This window comes from Triturus cristatus, chromosome 9 (genome assembly GCF_964204655.1).
Source record: "Triturus cristatus chromosome 9, aTriCri1.1, whole genome shotgun sequence".
Taxonomy (NCBI): Eukaryota; Metazoa; Chordata; class Amphibia; order Caudata; family Salamandridae; genus Triturus; species Triturus cristatus.
The window spans coordinates 529,660,238-529,680,535 of NC_140592.1; the positions used below are offsets into that span (position 1 = coordinate 529,660,238).

Genomic DNA, 20,298 nt, shown 5'->3' on the forward strand with positions numbered 1-20,298 from the left:
TTTCTAAGTCATGCTGCATGACAGCCCTGCTGCTGTACAACATTGCTAACTACTTAGAAAGCCATTAACTCTCTCTCGCAATGCTTGTTTGCCTCACACAAGTACACTGGCTGCTGCAAGTAGCCAAAATCTTTCAGAAGCTGAAATACTTGGTTGACCTGTAGGGGAAAAAGGGGAATTACGATTCTGCCTTAACTCCCCATTTCTTTCTTTGTTAGCTGCACCTTACACAAAGCAGTTCAACAATGTATTCCTCCTACAGACAGAATGTATTCTATAAATGGGCATTGATTGGAAATGGAAAATGTAGGCTTTGTTTGCTTGTAATGAATAGATTATTTATTACACAATGGTAAAGCTCTGTAGACTGTTCTTTAATAGAACAGTGCATTTATTTAAATACTGCAGTCTTACCTGCATAATGCTACTACATAAAATCAAACGGTATATTCCAGAATGTCACTTACTATTTTCCATAGAAATCCCCAAGCTACATACCTCGAAATAAACATGTAATATAAAAAACTGTATAACAGGTAAATGTGAGATATGAACCTATTTTGCCATCTCTTGGTTTTGTTGACATCTTAAGCTGTGAGGCTGAAGTCCCAGTTGCTTGTAAATGCCCCATGAATGGAGAGATTGTTAACCCCTTTGCTGCCATGCCTTCCCCCCGTCCTAAGCCTTTTTTGGATTATTTGGGGTAGTTTCCACTTATGCCTCTGTAACGTTTTGTCCACATAAGGTAATCATGCCAAATTTGTGTCTTTTTTTTCTAACATCGGGAGGATACTATAGGTACCCAGGATTTGTGGATTTCTCTGGAGGGGACAGAGAAATTAGCCAACATATAGCTACATTTTGTTTTTTTATGGAAAGATGGCGGAAAAGTGCTGCAGAATAAAGCATCTGGTTTTTCCCCTGAAAATGGTATCAACAAAGGGTTTGCGGTGCTAAAATCACCATCTTCCCAGATTTCAAGAACAGGCAGACGATTGCCAGAAAACCCAAATTTTCTATACAGTTTTGGCATTTTACTGGGACATAGCTAATTTTTCCTATTTTTTGTGCCTTTAACCTCCTTCCAGTTAGTGGTAGAAATGGGTGTGAAAGCAATAATGGATCCCGGAAATCTATTCATTTCCGAAAAGTAGACAAAAGTCTAAATTCAGCTAGGGGTCATTTGTGTAGATCCTTCAAGGTTTTCCTATATAAACCAACAGTTAAAATAAACAAATATTGAAATTGAGATTTAAAAAACAGCCAATTGTACCACCGTTTACACCTGTAACTTTTTGTAGGTATGGCAGATTTTTTAAAGCAATATACAGCTACATCTGCTGGTCCCTTTTGGTTGAAGGGATATATAGGACTTGTAGGTTCAACAAGAACCCGAGTTACCCAGAGACAATAACTGAGCTACGCCTTGTAATGGTTTTTCATTGTGTCCTGGGTATATAGCAATTCATTTGGTAAAATATAAATAGTGAAAAATAGGTATCAAGGAAACCTATGTATTTCATAAATGGGAACAAAACATAGAATTTAGAAGCAGTGGTTCTTTGCACATCTCCGAAATTGTGGGTACATGTACTAGCATGTGAATTAGAGGACATTTTTAAAAATGACTTATTTTTTATACATTGTTTTCCATTTGAAAGGCAGAAATGCATTGAAAGTCAATTGGTAATAACACTTCTTCCACTTTTCTATGTTCCCCCAAGTCTCCTGATAAAAATGGTATCTCCCTTGTGTGGGTAGGCCTAGTGCCCGCGACAGGAAATGGCCCAAAATGCAACTTGGACCCATCATATTTTTACAGCTCTAGATTTTGGACCCTCGCTCAGCTGGCACCTATGGAAATCTAGCACATCTGTACATTTATAAAAGCTATACACCCAGGGGAATCCAGGATGGAGGGACTTGTGTGGCTCTCACCAGGTTCTGTTACCAGAACCCCTTGTAAACCCCAACATTTGTCAAATAAAACATACTTTCCTCACATTTCTGTGATGGAAAGTTCTGGAATCTGCAGGGAGCCACAAACGCCCACCCACCCAGCTTATCCCCAAGTTTCCCCAAAAAAATGGTACTTCACTTTTGTGAGTAGGCCTAGTGCCCGCAACAGCAAAGGGCCCAAAACGCAACATGGGCACATCACATTTTTCCAGTGAAAACAGACCCTTTTCTTGCAATGTGCCTAGCTGTCGATTTTGGACCTTAGCTCAGCCGGCACCTAGGGAAACCTAGTAAACCTGTAAATTGTTTGAAACTAGACACCCCGGGAAATCCAGGATGGGGTGACTTGTTTGGCTCTCATCAGGTTCTGTTACCCAGAATCCCTTGCAAACCTCAAACTTTGTAAAAAAAACACATTTTTCACACATTTCTGTGATGGAAAGTTCTGGACTCTGTGGGGAGCCACAACCTTCCACCCACCCAGCATTCCCCTAAGTCCCCCGATAAAAACAATACCTCACTTGTGTGGGAAGGCCCATTGCCTGTGACAGGGAACGGCCCAAAACGCAACTTGGGTACATCACATTTTTCCAGTGAAAACTGACCCTTTTTTCGCAATGTGCCTAGCTGTGGATTTTGGACCCATGGTCAGCCGGCACCTAGGAAAACCTAGTAAACCCATACATTTTCAAAAATTAAACACCTAGGGGAATCCAGGATGGGGTGATTTGTGAGGCCCTCACCAAGTTCTGTTACCCAGAATTACTTGCATACCGCCAACTTTAAAATAAATAATATTTTCCTCACTTTTCAATGATGGAACATTTTGAAATCTGCAGGGAGCCACAAACTTCCACCCACCCAGCATTCCCCCAAGTCTCCCGATGACAATTATACCTCACTTGTATGGGTAGGCCTAATGCCCATGACAGGAAACGGCCCAAAACACAACGTGGGCACATCACATTTTTCCAGTGAAAACGGACCCTTTTTTCTCAATGTGCCTAGCTGCGGATTTTGGACACTAGCTCAGCCAACACCTAGGGAACCCTAGAAAACCTGTACAATTTTTTAAACTAGACACCCAAGGCAATCCAGGATGGGGTGACTTGTGTGGCTCTCACCAGGTTCTGTTACCCAGAATCCTTTAAAAACCTCACAATTTGTCAAAAAACTAATTTTCCTCACATTTCTGTGATGGAAAGTTCTGGAAATGGAGATCCACAACTTCCACCCACCGAGGAATTCCCCCAAGTCTCTCGGTAAAAACAGTACCTCACTTGTGTGGGTAGGCTAGTTCCCACGACAGGAAATGGCCCAAAACGCAACTTGGCACTTCATATTTTTTCAGTGAAAACGGACCCTTTCTTGCAGTGTGTCTAGCTTTGGATTTTGGATCCTCGCTCAGCCGGATCCTAGGGAATCCTAGCAAACCTATATATTTGTGAAAACTGGACACCCAAGGGGAATCCAGGATTGGGTGAGTTGTGGGGCTCTCGCCAAGCTCCGTTACCCAGAATCCCGTGCAAACCTCAAAATTTGTCAAAAAACTAATTTTCCTCACATTTCTGTGATGGAAAGTTCTGGAATTTATGGGGAGCCACAAACTTCCACCCATCAAGCATTCCCCCAAGTCTCTTGGTAAAAACAGTATCTCACTTGTGTGGGTAGTCTAGTGCCCGCAACAGGAAATGGCCCAATACGCAACTTGGGCACTTCACATTTTTCCAGTGAAAACGGACCCTTTTTTGCAGTGTGTCTAGCTTTGGATTTTGATAATTTTAAGGTCTTCACAGTACGTTTTGGGCCACTCCTGTCACGGGCACTAGGGCTACCGACACAACGGGTACCATTTTTATCGGGAGGCCTGAGGGAACGCTGGGTGGTAGGAAATTTGTGGGGGCCCAGTGATCCCACTACTTTCTTACACAGAAAACTACTTTCTTACACAGAAAAGTGCAGAAAATGAGACTTTATTTAGCTTCAATTTAAGTTTGCAGAGGATTCTGGGTAGGAAAGTGTTGGGAGATCCATGCAAGCCGCACCTCCCTGGACTCCCCTGGGTGTCTAGCTTTCAGAAATGTCTGAGTTTGTTAGGCTTCCTGTTGGAAACAGCCCACTCCCACTCCGCAGGGTGGTGGTGGACTCCTCGAACACACTGTGGTAGCTTGGCTCGAGCGGTCAGGAAACAGGCGCAGTGCTAAGCATACAATATACCCATACAATAACCATGCGTGCATCCGTTCCAAAAACGACTCTACACCGTAAAAATTATGAAAATATTCTTTCTTTATCTTTTTCTCTTAGTTGCTGATTGGAAAAATAAATAAGTCAATCACAATATACAAATTTCAATTAGTGCAGGTCAAATAAATATTGGCTGTTTGATGAAATAAATAGGGGTGATCATAAATAACAGGGCATAAATACAAGTGCAATATATACAGACAATTAAATACTTTGAGGCAATAAATACTGTACCAATAAATATTGTACACCATCCAGTCCTGTGGACCTATAAATATAGTGCAGCAATAAATAGATAAAAATTCAATAAATACAGTATCCCCAATAAATAATTACAAGTATACAGCACCCCTCATATAATCAGATGACACTTCACTTCTTAAGGGCTGATTTGGCCCAGGCACAGCTTGTAGGGTTGTGGAAGGCTTGAGGGGGGGGCTACTCCCTGGCTGGGACAAGGCTGAGGCCTAAGCTGAGGTAGATCAAAGGGGGGAATACCAGTGCCCTGGCTTTCTCTCTCCACACAACCTCTCTAGGTTAGTCCCAGTTCACCCCTTGCACAGTCAGGTTGGTTTCAGCACCTCCCTAGCCCCTTAGAGCAGTCTCTCAGGTCTCCACAGGGCCTTAGGCGCCCTCTACTCCACTTACTGCCCTTTTTCTGATGTTCCGACGCCGCTGGAGTCGTGTCGACGCCGTGAGGCGGTTCCGGTTCGGTCTCGGCGGCCTCGGCACAATGTCAGTTCTTTGACGACGCCGGTAGGCGGTTCCGGTCCGATGTCGGTGGCCTCGGTTCGATCTCGACCTCCGATTCGACGGCGTCGGGCAGTCTCTTCACGATGTCGACTTCGGGCGGCTCCGGTCCGATGGCGCTCTCGGCTCCGATGACGTCGGCCGGCCTGGCCTCGATGTCGACTTCCGGCGACTCCGGGGTGCGATCCTCACCCCCGACCTCCGGTGCTCCTCCTCACAGGCTCCGGGCGACTCCGGAGTGCGATCCTCACTCCCGACCTCCGGTGCTCCTCTACCTCGGTCTCCGACGACTCCGGAGGGCGGACTTCACTCCTCCGATGACGCCGCTCGCTCGACCTCGGTTCACTTCCTCCTCGACCTCTGGTATTCCTCACGACCTCCGTCGGCGCCCTCTCACGACCTCAGGCGGCTCCGGGTACGACGTCTGCTACTTCAGTCAGCGCCGCTTCTCCACCTCGGGCTCCAGGTCTTCAGGCTACTCGACGCCGGACTCCAGGGAAACCAGTTCTCAGGTCAGAATCTTGCTGTTTTCTTGGTTCTAAGGCCTGTTCCTGCTGTCCAGGTCCTTAGGATAAGTTTCTTCTGTCTTCTTCCCACACAGGGCTATAGGCTGGGATCCATCAGTAGGGACAAGTATCAAGGGTGGGTTTATGGACCCCACTCCAGGCACAAGTTTCCACCCCTGCTGCTTCACTCCTTCCTCCTTCACTGTTGTGCTCCTCTCTCTTCACCAGTCAGGTGCCAACTGCCAGCTCCAACTGCCAACTGCCTCTCTTATCCTCCCAACATTCTAAACGGTCTCCAACTGTCACAGAGTTCTGGAATCTCCTGGAATGTTCTGGAAGGTGCTGGTAGGTTCCAGTGGATGCTGGTGATGTCACAGGTGGCCACCATTTTGTGCTCCAGGCCCTCAGACAGAAGTTTCAGGGGTAGCTAAAAATGGCTCCCTGAATCTGCAGCAACACGAAAAAGTCTGGTGGTTCCCAAAAAGGAAAAATTCAAACAGGGTTTGAGGCAAAAGTGGGACAAAATAAATAATGATGAGGAGGGACCACCCAAAGGGCTGACAGGTCTAACACGCGTCCCCCCCAGCTGAAAGTGGGGAGAGCTACCCAACCCCCTGGGAGTTCTCATCACTAAGGCGGAAATACCTTGAGAGACCGTCTGCATTGGCGTGGTCCACTCCAGGCCGATGTTCCACCTGAAAGTCCATCCCCTGTAGGGAAATAGACCACCTCAACAACTTGGGATTCTCCCCCTTCATTTGCATCAGCCAACGAAGGGGTCGGTGGTCGGTCTGAACTAGGAAGTGCGAGCCAAACAGGTATGGCCGCAACTTCTTCAGAGCCCATACCACTGCAAAGGCTTCACGCTCTATTGCACTCCACTTCTGTTCCCTGGGAAGTAGTCTCCGGGATAGGAAGACCACGGGTTGATCCAGACCCTCTTCGTTGAGTTGCGATAACACTGCCCCAATGCCATGTTCTGATGCATCTGTCTGGACAATGAACTTCCTGGAAAAGTCTGGGGCCCTTAAGACCGGGGCCTCGCACATGGCTTTCTTCAATCTCTCAAAGGCTTGCTGACAAGCCTCCGTCCAGACTACCCGTCGAGGTTGTTTCTTGGACGTGAGCTCCGTGAGAGGGGCTACGATGGTACCGTACCCCTTCACGAAGCGGCGGTAATATCCCGTGAGGCCCAAAAATGCTCGGACCTCAGTCTGTGTCTTGGGGGGTTCCCAGGCCATGATGGCCTCGATCTTCGCCTGGAGGGGTTGCACCGTTCCCCTACCCACCAAGTGTCCAAGGTACACTACCGACCCCTGCCCGATCTGGCACTTGCTGGCCTTGATCGTCAATCCAGCTTGTCTCAGGGCCTGGAGAACAGCTTGCAGGTGACGCAAGTGATCCTCCCAGCTGTTACTGAAGACGGCTATGTCATCCAGATAAGCAGCAGAGAAACTCTCCATCCCGGTGAGGATCTGGTTTACCAGGCGCTGAAACGTGGCAGGTGCGTTCTTGAGCCCAAAGGGCATCACACAGAACTGGTAGTGGCCATTGGGCGTGGAGAAGGCTGACCTTTCCCTTGCTCCATCAGTCAAAGAGATCTGCCAGTACCCCGAAGTAAGGTCAAAGGTACTTAGATATTGGGCAGCTCCCAGCCGGTCAATTAATTCATCCGCCCTAGGGATCGGATGAGCATCAGTTTTTGTCACTGAATTCAGTCCCCGGTAGTCCACACAGAACCTCAGTTCTGGTTGGGCACCCGGTGGTGCAGCTTTTGGTACTAACACCACCGGACTGGACCAGGGGCTGCTAGAAGGTTCAATCACTCCTAGCTCCAGCATCTTAGTGACTTCACTATGAATGCTGGCCTTCACCTTGTCTGACATCCGGTAGATCTTGGACTTCACAGGTGGGCTGTCTCCTGTGTCCACGTCATGGACGCACAGGTGAGTCCTACCCGGGACAAGGGAGAACAACGCAGAGTACTGCCCCAGGGCCTGGCGACAGTCCTCCTGCTGTTCAGGAGTTAGAGATGGGGAGAGAATCACTCCCTCCACCGACCCATCCTTTTCCTGAGACGCAAACAGATCAGGGAGAGGCTCGCTTTCCACGTCCTCTCCTCCGTCAGTCACCATCATCAAGATGACTTCGGGCCTCTCGTGGTGGGGTTTGAGGCGGTTGGCATGCAGCACCCGCAGGGGCTGACGAGGGGTCTTCAGGTCCACCAAGTAGGTAGCCTTACCCTTCTTCTCCAACACCTCAAAGGGCCCTGACCAGCGATCCTGGAGGGCACTAAGCTCTCCGGGTTCGATCACCCACACCTTCTGGCCAGGCTCCAACTCCACCGGGTGAGCGTTGTGGTCATACCACGCCTTCATTACTGCTTGGCTGGCTTCCAAGTTGTCAGAAGCTTGCTTCCACAACTTAGCCATTTGGCTCCGGAAGGCCAGCATGTAGCTCACCACATCCTGGGGGAGCTTTCTGGGAGTTCTTTCCCATCCGTCTCTCACCAGGTTAAGAGGTCCACGTACAGGGTGCCCATACAGAAGCTCGAAGGGGCTGAAGCCCACTCCCTTCTGTGGCACTTCCCTGTAGGAAAAAAGTAAACAGGGTAGGAGGACGTCCCATTTCCTCCGCAGGCTTTCAGGCAGACTTCTGATCATGCCTTTTAAGGTTTTGTTAAACCTTTCCACTAGACCATTGGTCTGGGGGTGGTAAGGAGTTGTGAACCGGTAGGTCACTCCACACTCCTTCCACATTGCCCGCATATATGCTGACATGAAGTTGGTCCCCCTGTCGGACACAACTTCCTTGGGAAAACCCACTCGGGTAAAGATTCCCATCAGGGCCCTAGCCACAACAGGTGCTGTTATGGTCCTCAGAGGTATTGCCTCTGGGTACCGTGTGGCATGATCCACCAGAACCAGGATAAACCTGTGACCAGCTGTAGTTGGTGGATCTAATGGACCCACAATGTCGATGCCCACCCTTTCAAAGGGGGTGCTAACGACAGGGAGTGGTTCCAGGGGAGCTTTCAGCTTCACCCCTGTTTTCCCACTGGCTTGGCAAGACACACATGTCCGGCAGTAGGTATCGGACGACACTTTCATCTGAGGCCAATAAAAGTGTGGGACAAGACGGGCGAAGGTCTTGTCTTGCCCCAGGTGTCCTGCCAATGGTATCTCGTGAGCCAACTCCAGAAGGAAGGCTCGATAACGTTGAGGAACTACCAAGGCTCGTGACGATCCATGTAGGGGTGCCTTGGGTTCACTGTAGAGGAGGCCATCCTCCCAGTAAACACTGTAGTTCCCTTCAACGTTCCCTGCTGCCTGGGCTTCGGCCTGTCGCCTCAGCCCCTCAAGGGTAGGGCACTCCCTCTGGCCCTGGCAGAATTCCTCCCTGGACGGGCCTCCCTCCACGTGCCACTCGGCCGGGATGGGTAGGTCCTCCAGGTTGGTAACGTCCCCCTCCGCAGACTCCTGGTCCACCACCTCCGGTGGCCTATCCGTCCTACGGGGTGGAGACGCCGAGGCAGGCTCCTCCTGTCCTCGGTTCTTCCTTTGACTGGCAGCTGGCTGGGCCTTTGTTCCAGGCTCCAGCCGGAATGAACTCCCTCTTCGGGTAGTCTCGGACCTTGTGCTAACACAGGCCCAGTCAGGTGTACCCAGCATCTCGGTGTGAGTCCGGTATTCCACCTCCTTCCAAGCGTTGTGCTCCATGTCATTGCCCAGCAGACAATCGACTGGCACGGCAGGGCTTACGGCAACTCGAAGTGAACCTGCAACCCCCCCCCATTCAAAGGGAACCTCGGCCACTGGATAGTGACCTGTTCTGCCGTCAGCCATCGCGGCTGGGTGGAGTACATCGGGAATTACCTGCTCTGGAGACACCAGTTGGCTACGCACCATAGTCATACTGGCTCCTGTGTCTCTCAGAGCCTCCCCTCTTTGGCCGTTGATGGTGATCCACTGCCCATACTTTGCGGTATTTGCGGGCACCTGGATCTTAGGAACCATCTCCCGTTCTCCCAGGGACACTAAAGTGACACCCGCCCACTCCCTTCCCTTAGTTAAGGGCATCTCCTCCCCGAGCACTACACTAGCTACTCCGGGGGGCTTTCCTCCAGTGGGAGGGGGTGATCGTTTCTGACACTTCGGATCTCCTTTATAGTGTCCAACGCCACCGCACTCGTAGCAATGGACAACCCTTGGCTGCTGACTCTGGCCAGGATTAGGGTTTCTGGGTGGGTTAGCCTTAGAGGTGAATCCTGTTCCCTTCCCTTGGAAGTTATTTTGGGGGCCTTTGGAGAACTCCATTTTCTTTTCCCCTCCTTCTTTCTTCTGGGGGGCGCCCTGTCCGGCCTTTTGAGTATCCCCTCCAGTCCCCCTTGTGGACACCCGGGTACTAGCCCAAATGTCCGCCTCCTCAGCAAGCTTCCGGGGGCTGGTCAGCTTGCTATCCACCAGGTGTTGCCGCAGTTCAGGGAAACATTTCTCGAGTAGGTGTTCCTTCAGTACTAGGTCAAACAGCTCCTCGTAGTTCCTTACTTCACTGCCCTGAATCCAACCTTCCAGTGCCTTCTTTGCATAGTCCAGGAAGTCCACCCAATTCTGTGTGCCCAGCTTGTGACTACCCCTGAACTTCTGTCTGTACTTTTCAGGTGTTAGTCCAAACTTTCTGATGAGCGCCAGTTTCATGGTGGGGTAGTGGGTCTGCTCATCCTCTTCGAGGGCCAATAAAGCATCCCTACCAGCTGGAGGCATGTACCTATACAATCCTCCTCCCCAATACTTCTCTGGAACCCCATGGGCCCTCAACGAGACCTCATAGGCTGCTAGCCACTTGGCGATATCGTCGCCCACCCCATAGCTAGCTACTATGTCCTTTGGCAGGTAAGGTTTGGGTTCCCTGGTGGACTCTTGGATTTGGCTGCCACCATTAGGAACAGTTGGTGCCCCAATTCTTAGGATCTGAAGCTCTATCTCTTTCAGTCTTATCTCATGAGCCATCCTCTCTTTCTCCGTCTCATGAGCCAACCTCTGTTCCTCCTTCTCCTTCTCCAGCTTTGCTAAATCCCATGTGAGCTGTCTTTTCTCTCTCCGATCTGCTAACTCCACGCTGGATAAGCCCCCGCTAGAGACAGTGCTGCCCTTCCTAGAAAGTGTCCTGGGCCCTGCTGACAGGTTCCCCACCTCAGGTTGGTACATCTCAGCCCCCTCGGGGTCAGGCTCTCCATCCCTGTCTTCCTCCTCAGCCTTGCTTTCTCGGCGTGCCTCCCCCCAAGCCCTTAAGCTGGTTTGGAGTGCACCCTTCTTTGCTCCTGGGGGACAGTACACCCCCTCCCGCTGGCAAAACTCCCTGAGTTGGGCCACAGTGTACGTTTCTAAATCTTCCAGTACAAACTCCATCTTGCCCACTCAGGTTAGAGGACAGGTTTTGTGCAGTAACAATGCAGGGGGGTACCTTTAATAATACCTCCTCCCACCACCAGAGTAAATCTGGAAAAAACAAAAACCCACAATTAGGAAGGCCGCTTTGAGAAAACTCCCGGTGTAGGCCTATGGACTACCCACAGTTATTGTTGAGTATATGTAGGCACAGCTCTATCCCACCACTGAACACCAATTTATGTTGGAAACAGCCCACTCCCACTCCGCAGGGTGGTGGTGGACTCCTCGAACACACTGTGGTAGCTTGGCTCGAGCGGTCAGGAAACAGGCGCAGTGCTAAGCATACAATATACCCATACAATAACCATGCGTGCATCCGTTCTAAAAACGACTCTACACCGTAAAAATTATGAAAATATTCTTTCTTTATCTTTTTCTCTTAGTTGCTGATTGGAAAAATAAATAAGTCAATCACAATATACAAATTTCAATTAGTGCAGGTCAAATAAATATTGGCTGTTTGATGAAATAAATAGGGGTGATCATAAATAACAGGGCATAAATACAAGTGCAATATATACAGACAATTAAATACTTTGAGGCAATAAATACTGTACCAATAAATATTGTACACCATCCAGTCCTGTGGACCTATAAATATAGTGCAGCAATAAATAGATAAAAATTCAATAAATACAGTATCCCCAATAAATAATTACAAGTATACAGCACCCCTCATATAATCAGATGACACTTCACTTCTTAAGGGCTGATTTGGCCCAGGCACAGCTTGTAGGGTTGTGGAAGGCTTGAGGGGGAGGCTACTCCCTGGCTGGGACAAGGCTGAGGCCTAAGCTGAGGTAGATCAAAGGGGGGAATACCAGTGCCCTGGCTTTCTCTCTCCACACAACCTCTCTAGGTTAGTCCCAGTTCACCCCTTGCACAGTCAGGTTGGTTTCAGCACCTCCCTAGCCCCTTAGAGCAGTCTCTCAGGTCTCCACAGGGCCTTAGGCGCCCTCTACTCCACTTACTGCCCTTTTTCTGATGTTCCGACGCCGCTGGAGTCGTGTCGACGCCGTGAGGCGGTTCCGGTTCGGTCTCGGCGGCCTCGGCACAATGTCAGTTCTTTGACGACGCCGGTAGGCGGTTCCGGTCCGATGTCGGTGGCCTCGGTTCGATCTCGACCTCCGATTCGACGGCGTCGGGCAGTCTCTTCACGATGTCGACTTCGGGCGGCTCCGGTCCGATGGCGCTCTCGGCTCCGATGACGTCGGCCGGCCTGGCCTCGATGTCGACTTCCGGCGACTCCGGGGTGCGATCCTCACCCCCGACCTCCGGTGCTCCTCCTCACAGGCTCCGGGCGACTCCGGAGTGCGATCCTCACTCCCGACCTCCGGTGCTCCTCTACCTCGGTCTCCGACGACTCCGGAGGGCGGACTTCACTCCTCCGATGACGCCGCTCGCTCGACCTCGGTTCACTTCCTCCTCGACCTCTGGTATTCCTCACGACCTCCGTCGGCGCCCTCTCACGACCTCAGGCGGCTCCGGGTACGACGTCTGCTACTTCAGTCAGCGCCGCTTCTCCACCTCGGGCTCCAGGTCTTCAGGCTACTCGACGCCGGACTCCAGGGAAACCAGTTCTCAGGTCAGAATCTTGCTGTTTTCTTGGTTCTAAGGCCTGTTCCTGCTGTCCAGGTCCTTAGGATAAGTTTCTTCTGTCTTCTTCCCACACAGGGCTATAGGCTGGGATCCATCAGTAGGGACAAGTATCAAGGGTGGGTTTATGGACCCCACTCCAGGCACAAGTTTCCACCCCTGCTGCTTCACTCCTTCCTCCTTCACTGTTGTGCTCCTCTCTCTTCACCAGTCAGGTGCCAACTGCCAGCTCCAACTGCCAACTGCCTCTCTTATCCTCCCAACATTCTAAACGGTCTCCAACTGTCACAGAGTTCTGGAATCTCCTGGAATGTTCTGGAAGGTGCTGGTAGGTTCCAGTGGATGCTGGTGATGTCACAGGTGGCCACCATTTTGTGCTCCAGGCCCTCAGACAGAAGTTTCAGGGGTAGCTAAAAATGGCTCCCTGAATCTGCAGCAACACGAAAAAGTCTGGTGGTTCCCAAAAAGGAAAAATTCAAACAGGGTTTGAGGCAAAAGTGGGACAAAATAAATAATGATGAGGAGGGACCACCCAAAGGGCTGACAGGTCTAACACTTCCCAAGATGGCCACTGAGCCCAGCAACAAAAACGCAGGTGACTATCTCGCAAAACCAGGAAGTTTTGAGATTGATGATTTTGAAGTCTCCACAGTATGTTTTGGGCCATTTCCTGTCACGGGCACTAGGCCTACCCACACAAGTGAAGTAACATTTTTATCGGAAGACCTGGGAAACGCTGGGTGGTAGGAAATTTGTGGCGCCCTGTGTTCCCACAATTTTCCCACACAGCAAAGTGAGGAAAATGTGATTTTGTTAGCTAAGTTTGAGGTTTGCAGGGGATACTGGGTAGGAAAATGTTGGGGGATCAATGCAAGCCACACCTTCCTGGACTCCCCTAGTGTCTAGTTTCCAGAAATGTTTGTGTTTTGCAGGTTTACATAGATGATCGCTGAGCCCAGGACAAAAAACACTGGTGACCCCCTTGTAAAACCGGGTAGTTTTGTGATCTGTGTTTTTGGTCTAAGGCATGCAGACATCTAGGGAAACCTAAAAAACCCAGACATTTCTGAAAACTAGACACGGGGGGTCCATGCAAGTCACACCGCTAGCCAAGAGTCAGTCCACGCACACCACCATCCACACATACCACCAGCCAAGCACCATTCACGCACTTCGCCAGCCAAAAGCCATCCACGCACACACCCAGCCAAGCGCCATCCATGCACATTGCCAGGCAAGCGCCATTCATGCACACAGTCAGCCAAGCACTATCCATGCACACCACCAGCCAAGCGCCACTCACACACTCCACTAGCCAAAGGCCATCCCTGCACACCACCAGCCAAGCACCATCCATGCACACCGTCAGCCAAGTGCCTGTCCACGTATACCACCAGCCAATCGCCACTCCATGCACACCACCAGGCAAGCGCATATCTACACACACCGATGTGAGTCCACACACACCATTAGCCAAGTGCAAGTCCACACACACTGCCAGCAAAATGCCATCCAAAGGTCAGTACACGCGGACCGTCAGCCAAACTCCAGTTCACAGACACACACACAAACTTTCCCTGGTTTCTAGTGGTTTTCTGCCTCTGCTTAGGGGCAGATGAGACTAAAAATATTAATGAAACAGCCAAAATCTGTGCCTAAAAAAAGGGGAGCAACCCTTGCCTATGGGGCTTTTCCCTGACATACTCATAAACATGTCTATGGTGCCAAGTGGGCTTTCTAACCCCCCCCCGGGGGCAGATAAGGGGCTATTGCCCGATCTGTCTCCCAAGGGAGGCAGAAAGACCTTTTGGGGGGTGGGGGCATTAGCATGCCCATTTTGGCAGCCTCCACCCCTATGTATAAAAAAACCAACACAATCCCTAGTAATCAGGATCTATTGCCCCCATCTGCCTCCCGGGAAAGGTAAAAAGACTGTGACAAATGTATTTGGAGGGTGGAGGCATTGGCACGCCCATTCTGGTTAGCCCCCACCCCTACGTAGCTTTCCATTCCCCCCCCCCCCGGAAGGACAGATTTGGGACTATTGCACCCGTCGACCTCCTGGAGGGGGCAGAAAGACTGTGTCAATTTGTTTCGGGTGTGAGTGCATTGGCATAAAGACTGTGGAAATGTTTTTGTGGGGTGGGGGCATTGGCATGCCCATTTTGGGCAGCCCCCACCCTTATGTATAAAAAAACATAATCCCTGGTGCCTAGTGGGCTTTCTGCCCCCCCGGGGGCAGATCACGGGCTATTGCCCACATCTGCCTCCTGGGAGGTGGCATCCAACGCATGCAAGTGGTTAAAGCTGTTCTCTGCAAGGTGAGCCCATCAATTGGCACTGATTGAAAATAGAATGTTCAGGTTTGTTTACCTTTCATACATAGAATGTTTACTAACCAACTGACAATGGTTAGGTCTAGTGGAATTGTGTGATTCTGTGGCATGATTATGGCTTTACCCCACTTGGCACATAATTTACCATATAATCTGCAGATTTCAACAAACATAGTGGGGCAAATTTACTTATAAGTCACACAGTGCAGCAACCAAAGTTGATGTGCTCCATTATGCGGAAGGAAGAGAGGAAGACAGCGCCATATCTACTCGGATATTGTTCTATTGCTCTTTACCCTAGCAAGTGCTCCAGGTGCCATGCAATGGGAGTATGTGGACTGCAGTGGAATTTCGTTCTTACCTCTTGCACCACTACATAGTCTTTCTTCTAGCATGGTAGATGAAGAGGAAATGCACTTTTCTCTAGAAAAGTACTGAAACATTCCTAAGAAAGGGGACCCAAAGGGGCATACTTCGATTTGTACAGACCATTTGATATTATTACTGGGCCAGGAGCTTTACTGAACATCTGCGAATGAAGCACTAAAGTCATCTCATTCATAGCAGAAAGTGCAAGGGTTTTTTGATTCTGTAACCAGAGTATCCCTTCCAAACTGGGATCATTTTTGCTACCGAAGAATTGTGGTTAACAATTGATGACTTATATTTTCCAGAGACCCTGGCTCATTCACCTATAAGCAGCCAAAATGCCCTGCCAACCTTAGATGCTTGAGCTGCCTTCAGCTTATCTCAGGAGCAAAGATGCATTTGGGGCCTTTAAGGTGTTGCCAACGTTCTGTATTTAGTCTTCATGCTGTCCCAATTCCCCAGCCAGAGTAAGATTAACTTGGATTTTACTTCCAATGAAGGTTGGTAGTGAATGCATCCTTTTCAAAACAGAACTGTACTTTGGTTCTTGAAGGCAATTATTCCACTAACTATGTATAATGCTAAGTTACTTCCTGAAGTATTGTAGAAGCCCTTTTGTCATTATGTGCCACTGATAAACCAATGACTGTAGGCCGCACTGGCAGTCTGATCAAGCTCGACCATCAGTCCCAAAAATAGGAGAAAAGCCTTAACTACTCGCAAAAACCTACCTGATCAAATTTGTAGTCATGAACTCCAACACAATAAACTCTGGCACCATTGCTGCGGGCAAGATTAGCCTACAAAACACAAAAGAATAAGAAAGATCAAAAGAAGCTACAGTTGCCAGCACCCTTTGTAAGTCAACAAATAATGCAGCCTCTCACTCACCTGCTCCTCTGCGTATGATGGCACAAGGCCGTCCAACTTGCCATCGGTCAACGCAATGATTACACTGGAAGTGGTTCGACCTCCGGCCTTTTCAATTTGTTCATTTGCCTGCAAGGAAAAGTAAAACTTTTATTGAATGCCACAGCTTCTCTGTATGTCCCCACTGCACCCAAGTAGGAAGAATTGATACCTTCCATCAAACTAAAATTGGCACTTATCCCGCCCCGGATGTGACATCACTTTCATGACTTGGACTTCCAGGCCCCTGGGGACCTGCCCATGATGTGACGTCACAACCGGGACACATGACTGTGTAGGTTATGTAACCTGTGGGGTGGCCACGTGGTATGTGACATCACCTTAGTCAGGAGGCCTGTCAAGTGGGGTGTGACATCACCTTGGTCATGTGACCTCTGAGGTGGTCACATGGGGTGTGACATCACTTTAGTCAGCAGCTCCATCACGTTCCATAGGGGGATGTAGCAACTGCAGGCTGGAATTCAACTTTGCAATGTACAACGCCATAGGGGTACATCTAATGAGGCTTTATAGCAGCCCTATATGTGGCATAATGTTGATATAGGCACCTGTGGGCAGAAAAACTGCTTTGAGACCTAGAGCAACATACTGCCCTGTAACACACCTGGGCCATGGGGTGGGGTAGAGCTCGGCATGGTACGGCACAGGGGGAGAGAGGGATGACCAGAACTGTACACAGCGTGGTGCCGGGCAGTGATTTCTGCTTCCTGGCTCCCCCAGCAGCACTAGCGGTCCGGAGTCGTTTCCTGTGGCGACGTACACTCTCGGGAGTGGCATAGAGGCGGTGAGACAGTGAGTGAGTCACCGCGACCCTGCAACAGCCTAAGCCCCAGCAGTTGTCTATTGTGGAGTCACCTGTGGAGAGCAAGGCAGTGCGGCCCTAGTGTGTATTCCGCTACCTCAGATGTCCAGGAGTCCGGTAGTTTGGTTAGCTGAGAGCAAATTGGAGACCTTGGTGAAGAAAAGCTAAGCAGTATAGAGCAGAGCTGGTGTGCGTGAGTCCCTCCCCCGTGGTGTGCCTTGATTTCTGACGGTAACAGTGAGGGGAGGGGGACTCTCACCTGTTTTTCTTCTTTTTTCTATCAGACTTTCTCATATTTTTTCAACAGAGTCGCAGGTGTCTATTATGCACTCAGCATAATCTGCTTGCCTGCTCCTACCACCACTGTCTTGTCTACAGGAGAACACCTTTGTGCTACAGTTGAATATACTACATATTTAATTTTTTTGGGAGGCTCTTAGAGGTAGTGTGCAGGGTTGGCCTAGGCTGCAGGCCCCCATGATGGTCAAACGGGTGCGGCTTGTGCGCTGAGAGGAGGGCTCTGCTTCCTGCACACATCATTATTTTTCAAGGAGAAGAGAAGTTTGTCTCAGGGGCATTTGTGTTTGGGCAACCGTGCAGAATTCCATCAAGGTGTCTGCGCTCAGGCCGTAAACTTTCTACTTCTGGATCATTTGCCACTAGTTCTTCCACACCTTTAAAAACTTAAAAAATCATCCAGCGAAAGAAGACCCAGTCCCACCTGTCTCTCCAGAAGTCTAATCCCTTTGTCCTCTCTCTATTCTCAAAGGGGAGAGCGGAGTAGGAAACAAGTGTCTGAAGAGGCCAGGTGTAAATAAGGATGTCTTAAAATTAGTTACGGTGTTGCCCCAGGGTACGGTACTGCTTTGCATCATATTAGTCGATTTACTAGCAGTCCAGTTCTGGCTGACCTCTCAAGCCAGTCCAAAATAATTGAGTAATCTGTTAGAAATAATGGAGGAAATGTACACTGAGGCTGCTCCCACGATGGATGCTGATGGAACTAGTGGATTTCAGTTGAATTTTGAGGCCAGTTCCAAATCCATCATGGCCCCATCTGGGATCCTGTCCGGTGGGAAAGATGTGGCTCATGGGTTGGAAACGTTGTCACCTGTGGAGACACTTGGAGTAACTCATGGGGGGTTTGATGCGAGTTGTGTGAAAATGACCTTAGTGCAATGGAGGACTATCTATGCCAGACGCTGCCCTCATGGAGAAGAATCAGAATAGGGAGGCGAAGTTAAAATCACCTATTGCCTCGGCCTTGGTCTTGACTTCGCAACTAGACTGTTTAACCAGTCGTACTTCATTACTGGCTGTGTATAGTAGTAAACCTTCTACATGGGCTTTTTTAATGGGTTTAATGAACTCCTCTTGTAATTATCATTTATCTCTTACCACAGCGCACCAAGTATGTGTGCAGTCATTTAATTTGGTATGGAAGGGAGAAGGGCCCACTCTGACCTTTTATTATGTATAGAGAAGGTCTTATCATCGATTTTGGCTCTGCTGGATAGATCAGTTGCAAATTATGATCATGTGTTGTATGTCTTGTCTCCAATTTTAATAGGAGTGCAGTACTTAACCTTGCTTGGCTTGTGTCCAAGAAAGGAAGAAAGAGGCAAAAAAATCTCAAGTCCTCCCAGACTAGCATAGTGGTAAAAAATGGGGTGGCTGAAATTGGAATTCAGGCAGGTGATGATAGTTGTTTTGTGGCCACTCCTTGTGAGACACCCAATGGTAATGCGGAGGGGAGATTAACAACATGCCCAGTTCTCCCCTTCTAAATCATTCTTCTGATGTACTGTGTAATGTAGCCCAAAGTCCAAATGCACCTGAAATTGAGAATCATCTTCCAGTTTTTAGAAAACAGGCTCATAGTAGCTCTGGGGTTGCAGTTTTTCAAGAAGCATACCCTTCTAGTGCTAAGTTATTAAGAGTCCACCACAATGGTGATTATCCTGTAAATGGGGACCCCCAGGGTTGGAATAAGGCAAAGTGCCCGGAGGGAAAAAAGAAAAGAGTCCTGCGTATTACGAAATGTAATTTAAAGTGGCATGGCCAAGCCAGCGACCAAGATGGCCACTTGGCATTTATGGATCCGTCAGAAGGCCTGGACATCCTGCATTTTCCCCTGCGATCATGACAGATCTCGCTCAAGCCTGGCAGCGTGAGAGAGCAGACACCGCGCTGACCATGGCGGTCTGACCAGGCTGAGGAACTGTGCCTCCGGTGGTGAGATAAGGCGTTCAGAAGATCGGGGTCTGGGCAGGATCTGGCAAGAAGCTGCGCAACCCCTACGCATGCAGGCAGGAGACTGAGAGCTGCAGAGGAGGGCGCCTGACGTATACCGGGACCCGCTGGGGCGGTGAGTGAGCCAGGCACAGGCGGGCGGCAGTGACTCTCCCCCTTATGATTCAGGACCGGCTTGGCTGAGTGTAGCCGCATTTGGCTGCACCTGTGCTCGGTTCCTTGCATCCGCCATTACCCAGAGGCCCAACGAGGAAAGGGCCCGCTCGTGTGCCTGGTAGACACATTTTCGACCATGGGCGGACACCGAGCCTCAGGAGAAGAGTGGGACTGACATCGACCCGCTGCCGTAGCGCCCCGCCGCCCTTCAGCACTGAACCTGCTCCCTCTTGCATCCTCTGCCGGGCTGCTAGTGATCCTCCGGCCCCATGCCTGGCTGCCAGTAGAGCGAGCGGCCTGCTGACTGACTCGGACAGATATTGCATCATTGCCTCTGTGCCCCTTCTATGGCCTTTACAGCTGGCCTTTTGCGCGCTGCCCCCGGGGGACCCGCCTCGACCGCTGCACTCACATGGGCCTGTTCACGACCTGCTGTCACAGCGCTGAGTACACACATAGGCCTGGCGGGGGCGAGATCCTGCATTCCAAGCCCCAACTACGCTTAGTATTTCCCGGACCTGTGCAGCCCGACGGGCGCAACTGAGACCGACCTACCGTGCTATACCTGAGTCCCGTGATCTTTAGACTGTTCAGTGGGCTGCATGGCCATCCCCTCCAAGTCATCCAGGTGCGGACCCCGTTAGCGCTACCGACTTCCTGCTTCTTCATTCTACTTCCAACATTATCTCGTTGCCACCTCAGTCTGTGTCAGTGCTCTCATAGTGGGAGCCTAAGATCTGTCCCTTCGCTGCTTCACTGGTGCAGCGGCTCCACGGCATAGGCCACAAAGATCCCAAACAAAAGACCCTCCCCTTCGAAAGATTAGTGGATAAGGCTCCAGAGGAAATCGCCAGCAGGGCGGGGGATGCCCCGGATGCAGATCGGGCGGACGACCGGGCCGCATTGTCCACATCAATGATACAGGAAATGAGAGCTGGTTTTAA

The 20,298-nt window shown here is 50.0% G+C and overlaps 1 protein-coding gene across 1 annotated transcript in view; it reads right to left on the reverse strand.

Annotated features, from left to right (window-relative positions):
* Positions 1-20,298, reverse strand: part of ANTXR2 (ANTXR cell adhesion molecule 2) — a 670,700-nt gene that overhangs the window by 381,473 nt on the left and 268,929 nt on the right. The window contains exons 5-6 of the mRNA XM_085625534.1: positions 16,105-16,212; positions 15,945-16,013 (exon numbers count right to left, since the gene is read on the reverse strand). Coding sequence (XP_085481660.1) covers positions 15,945-16,013; positions 16,105-16,212 — 177 coding nt within the window. The remainder of the gene's footprint in view (positions 1-15,944; positions 16,014-16,104; positions 16,213-20,298) is intronic.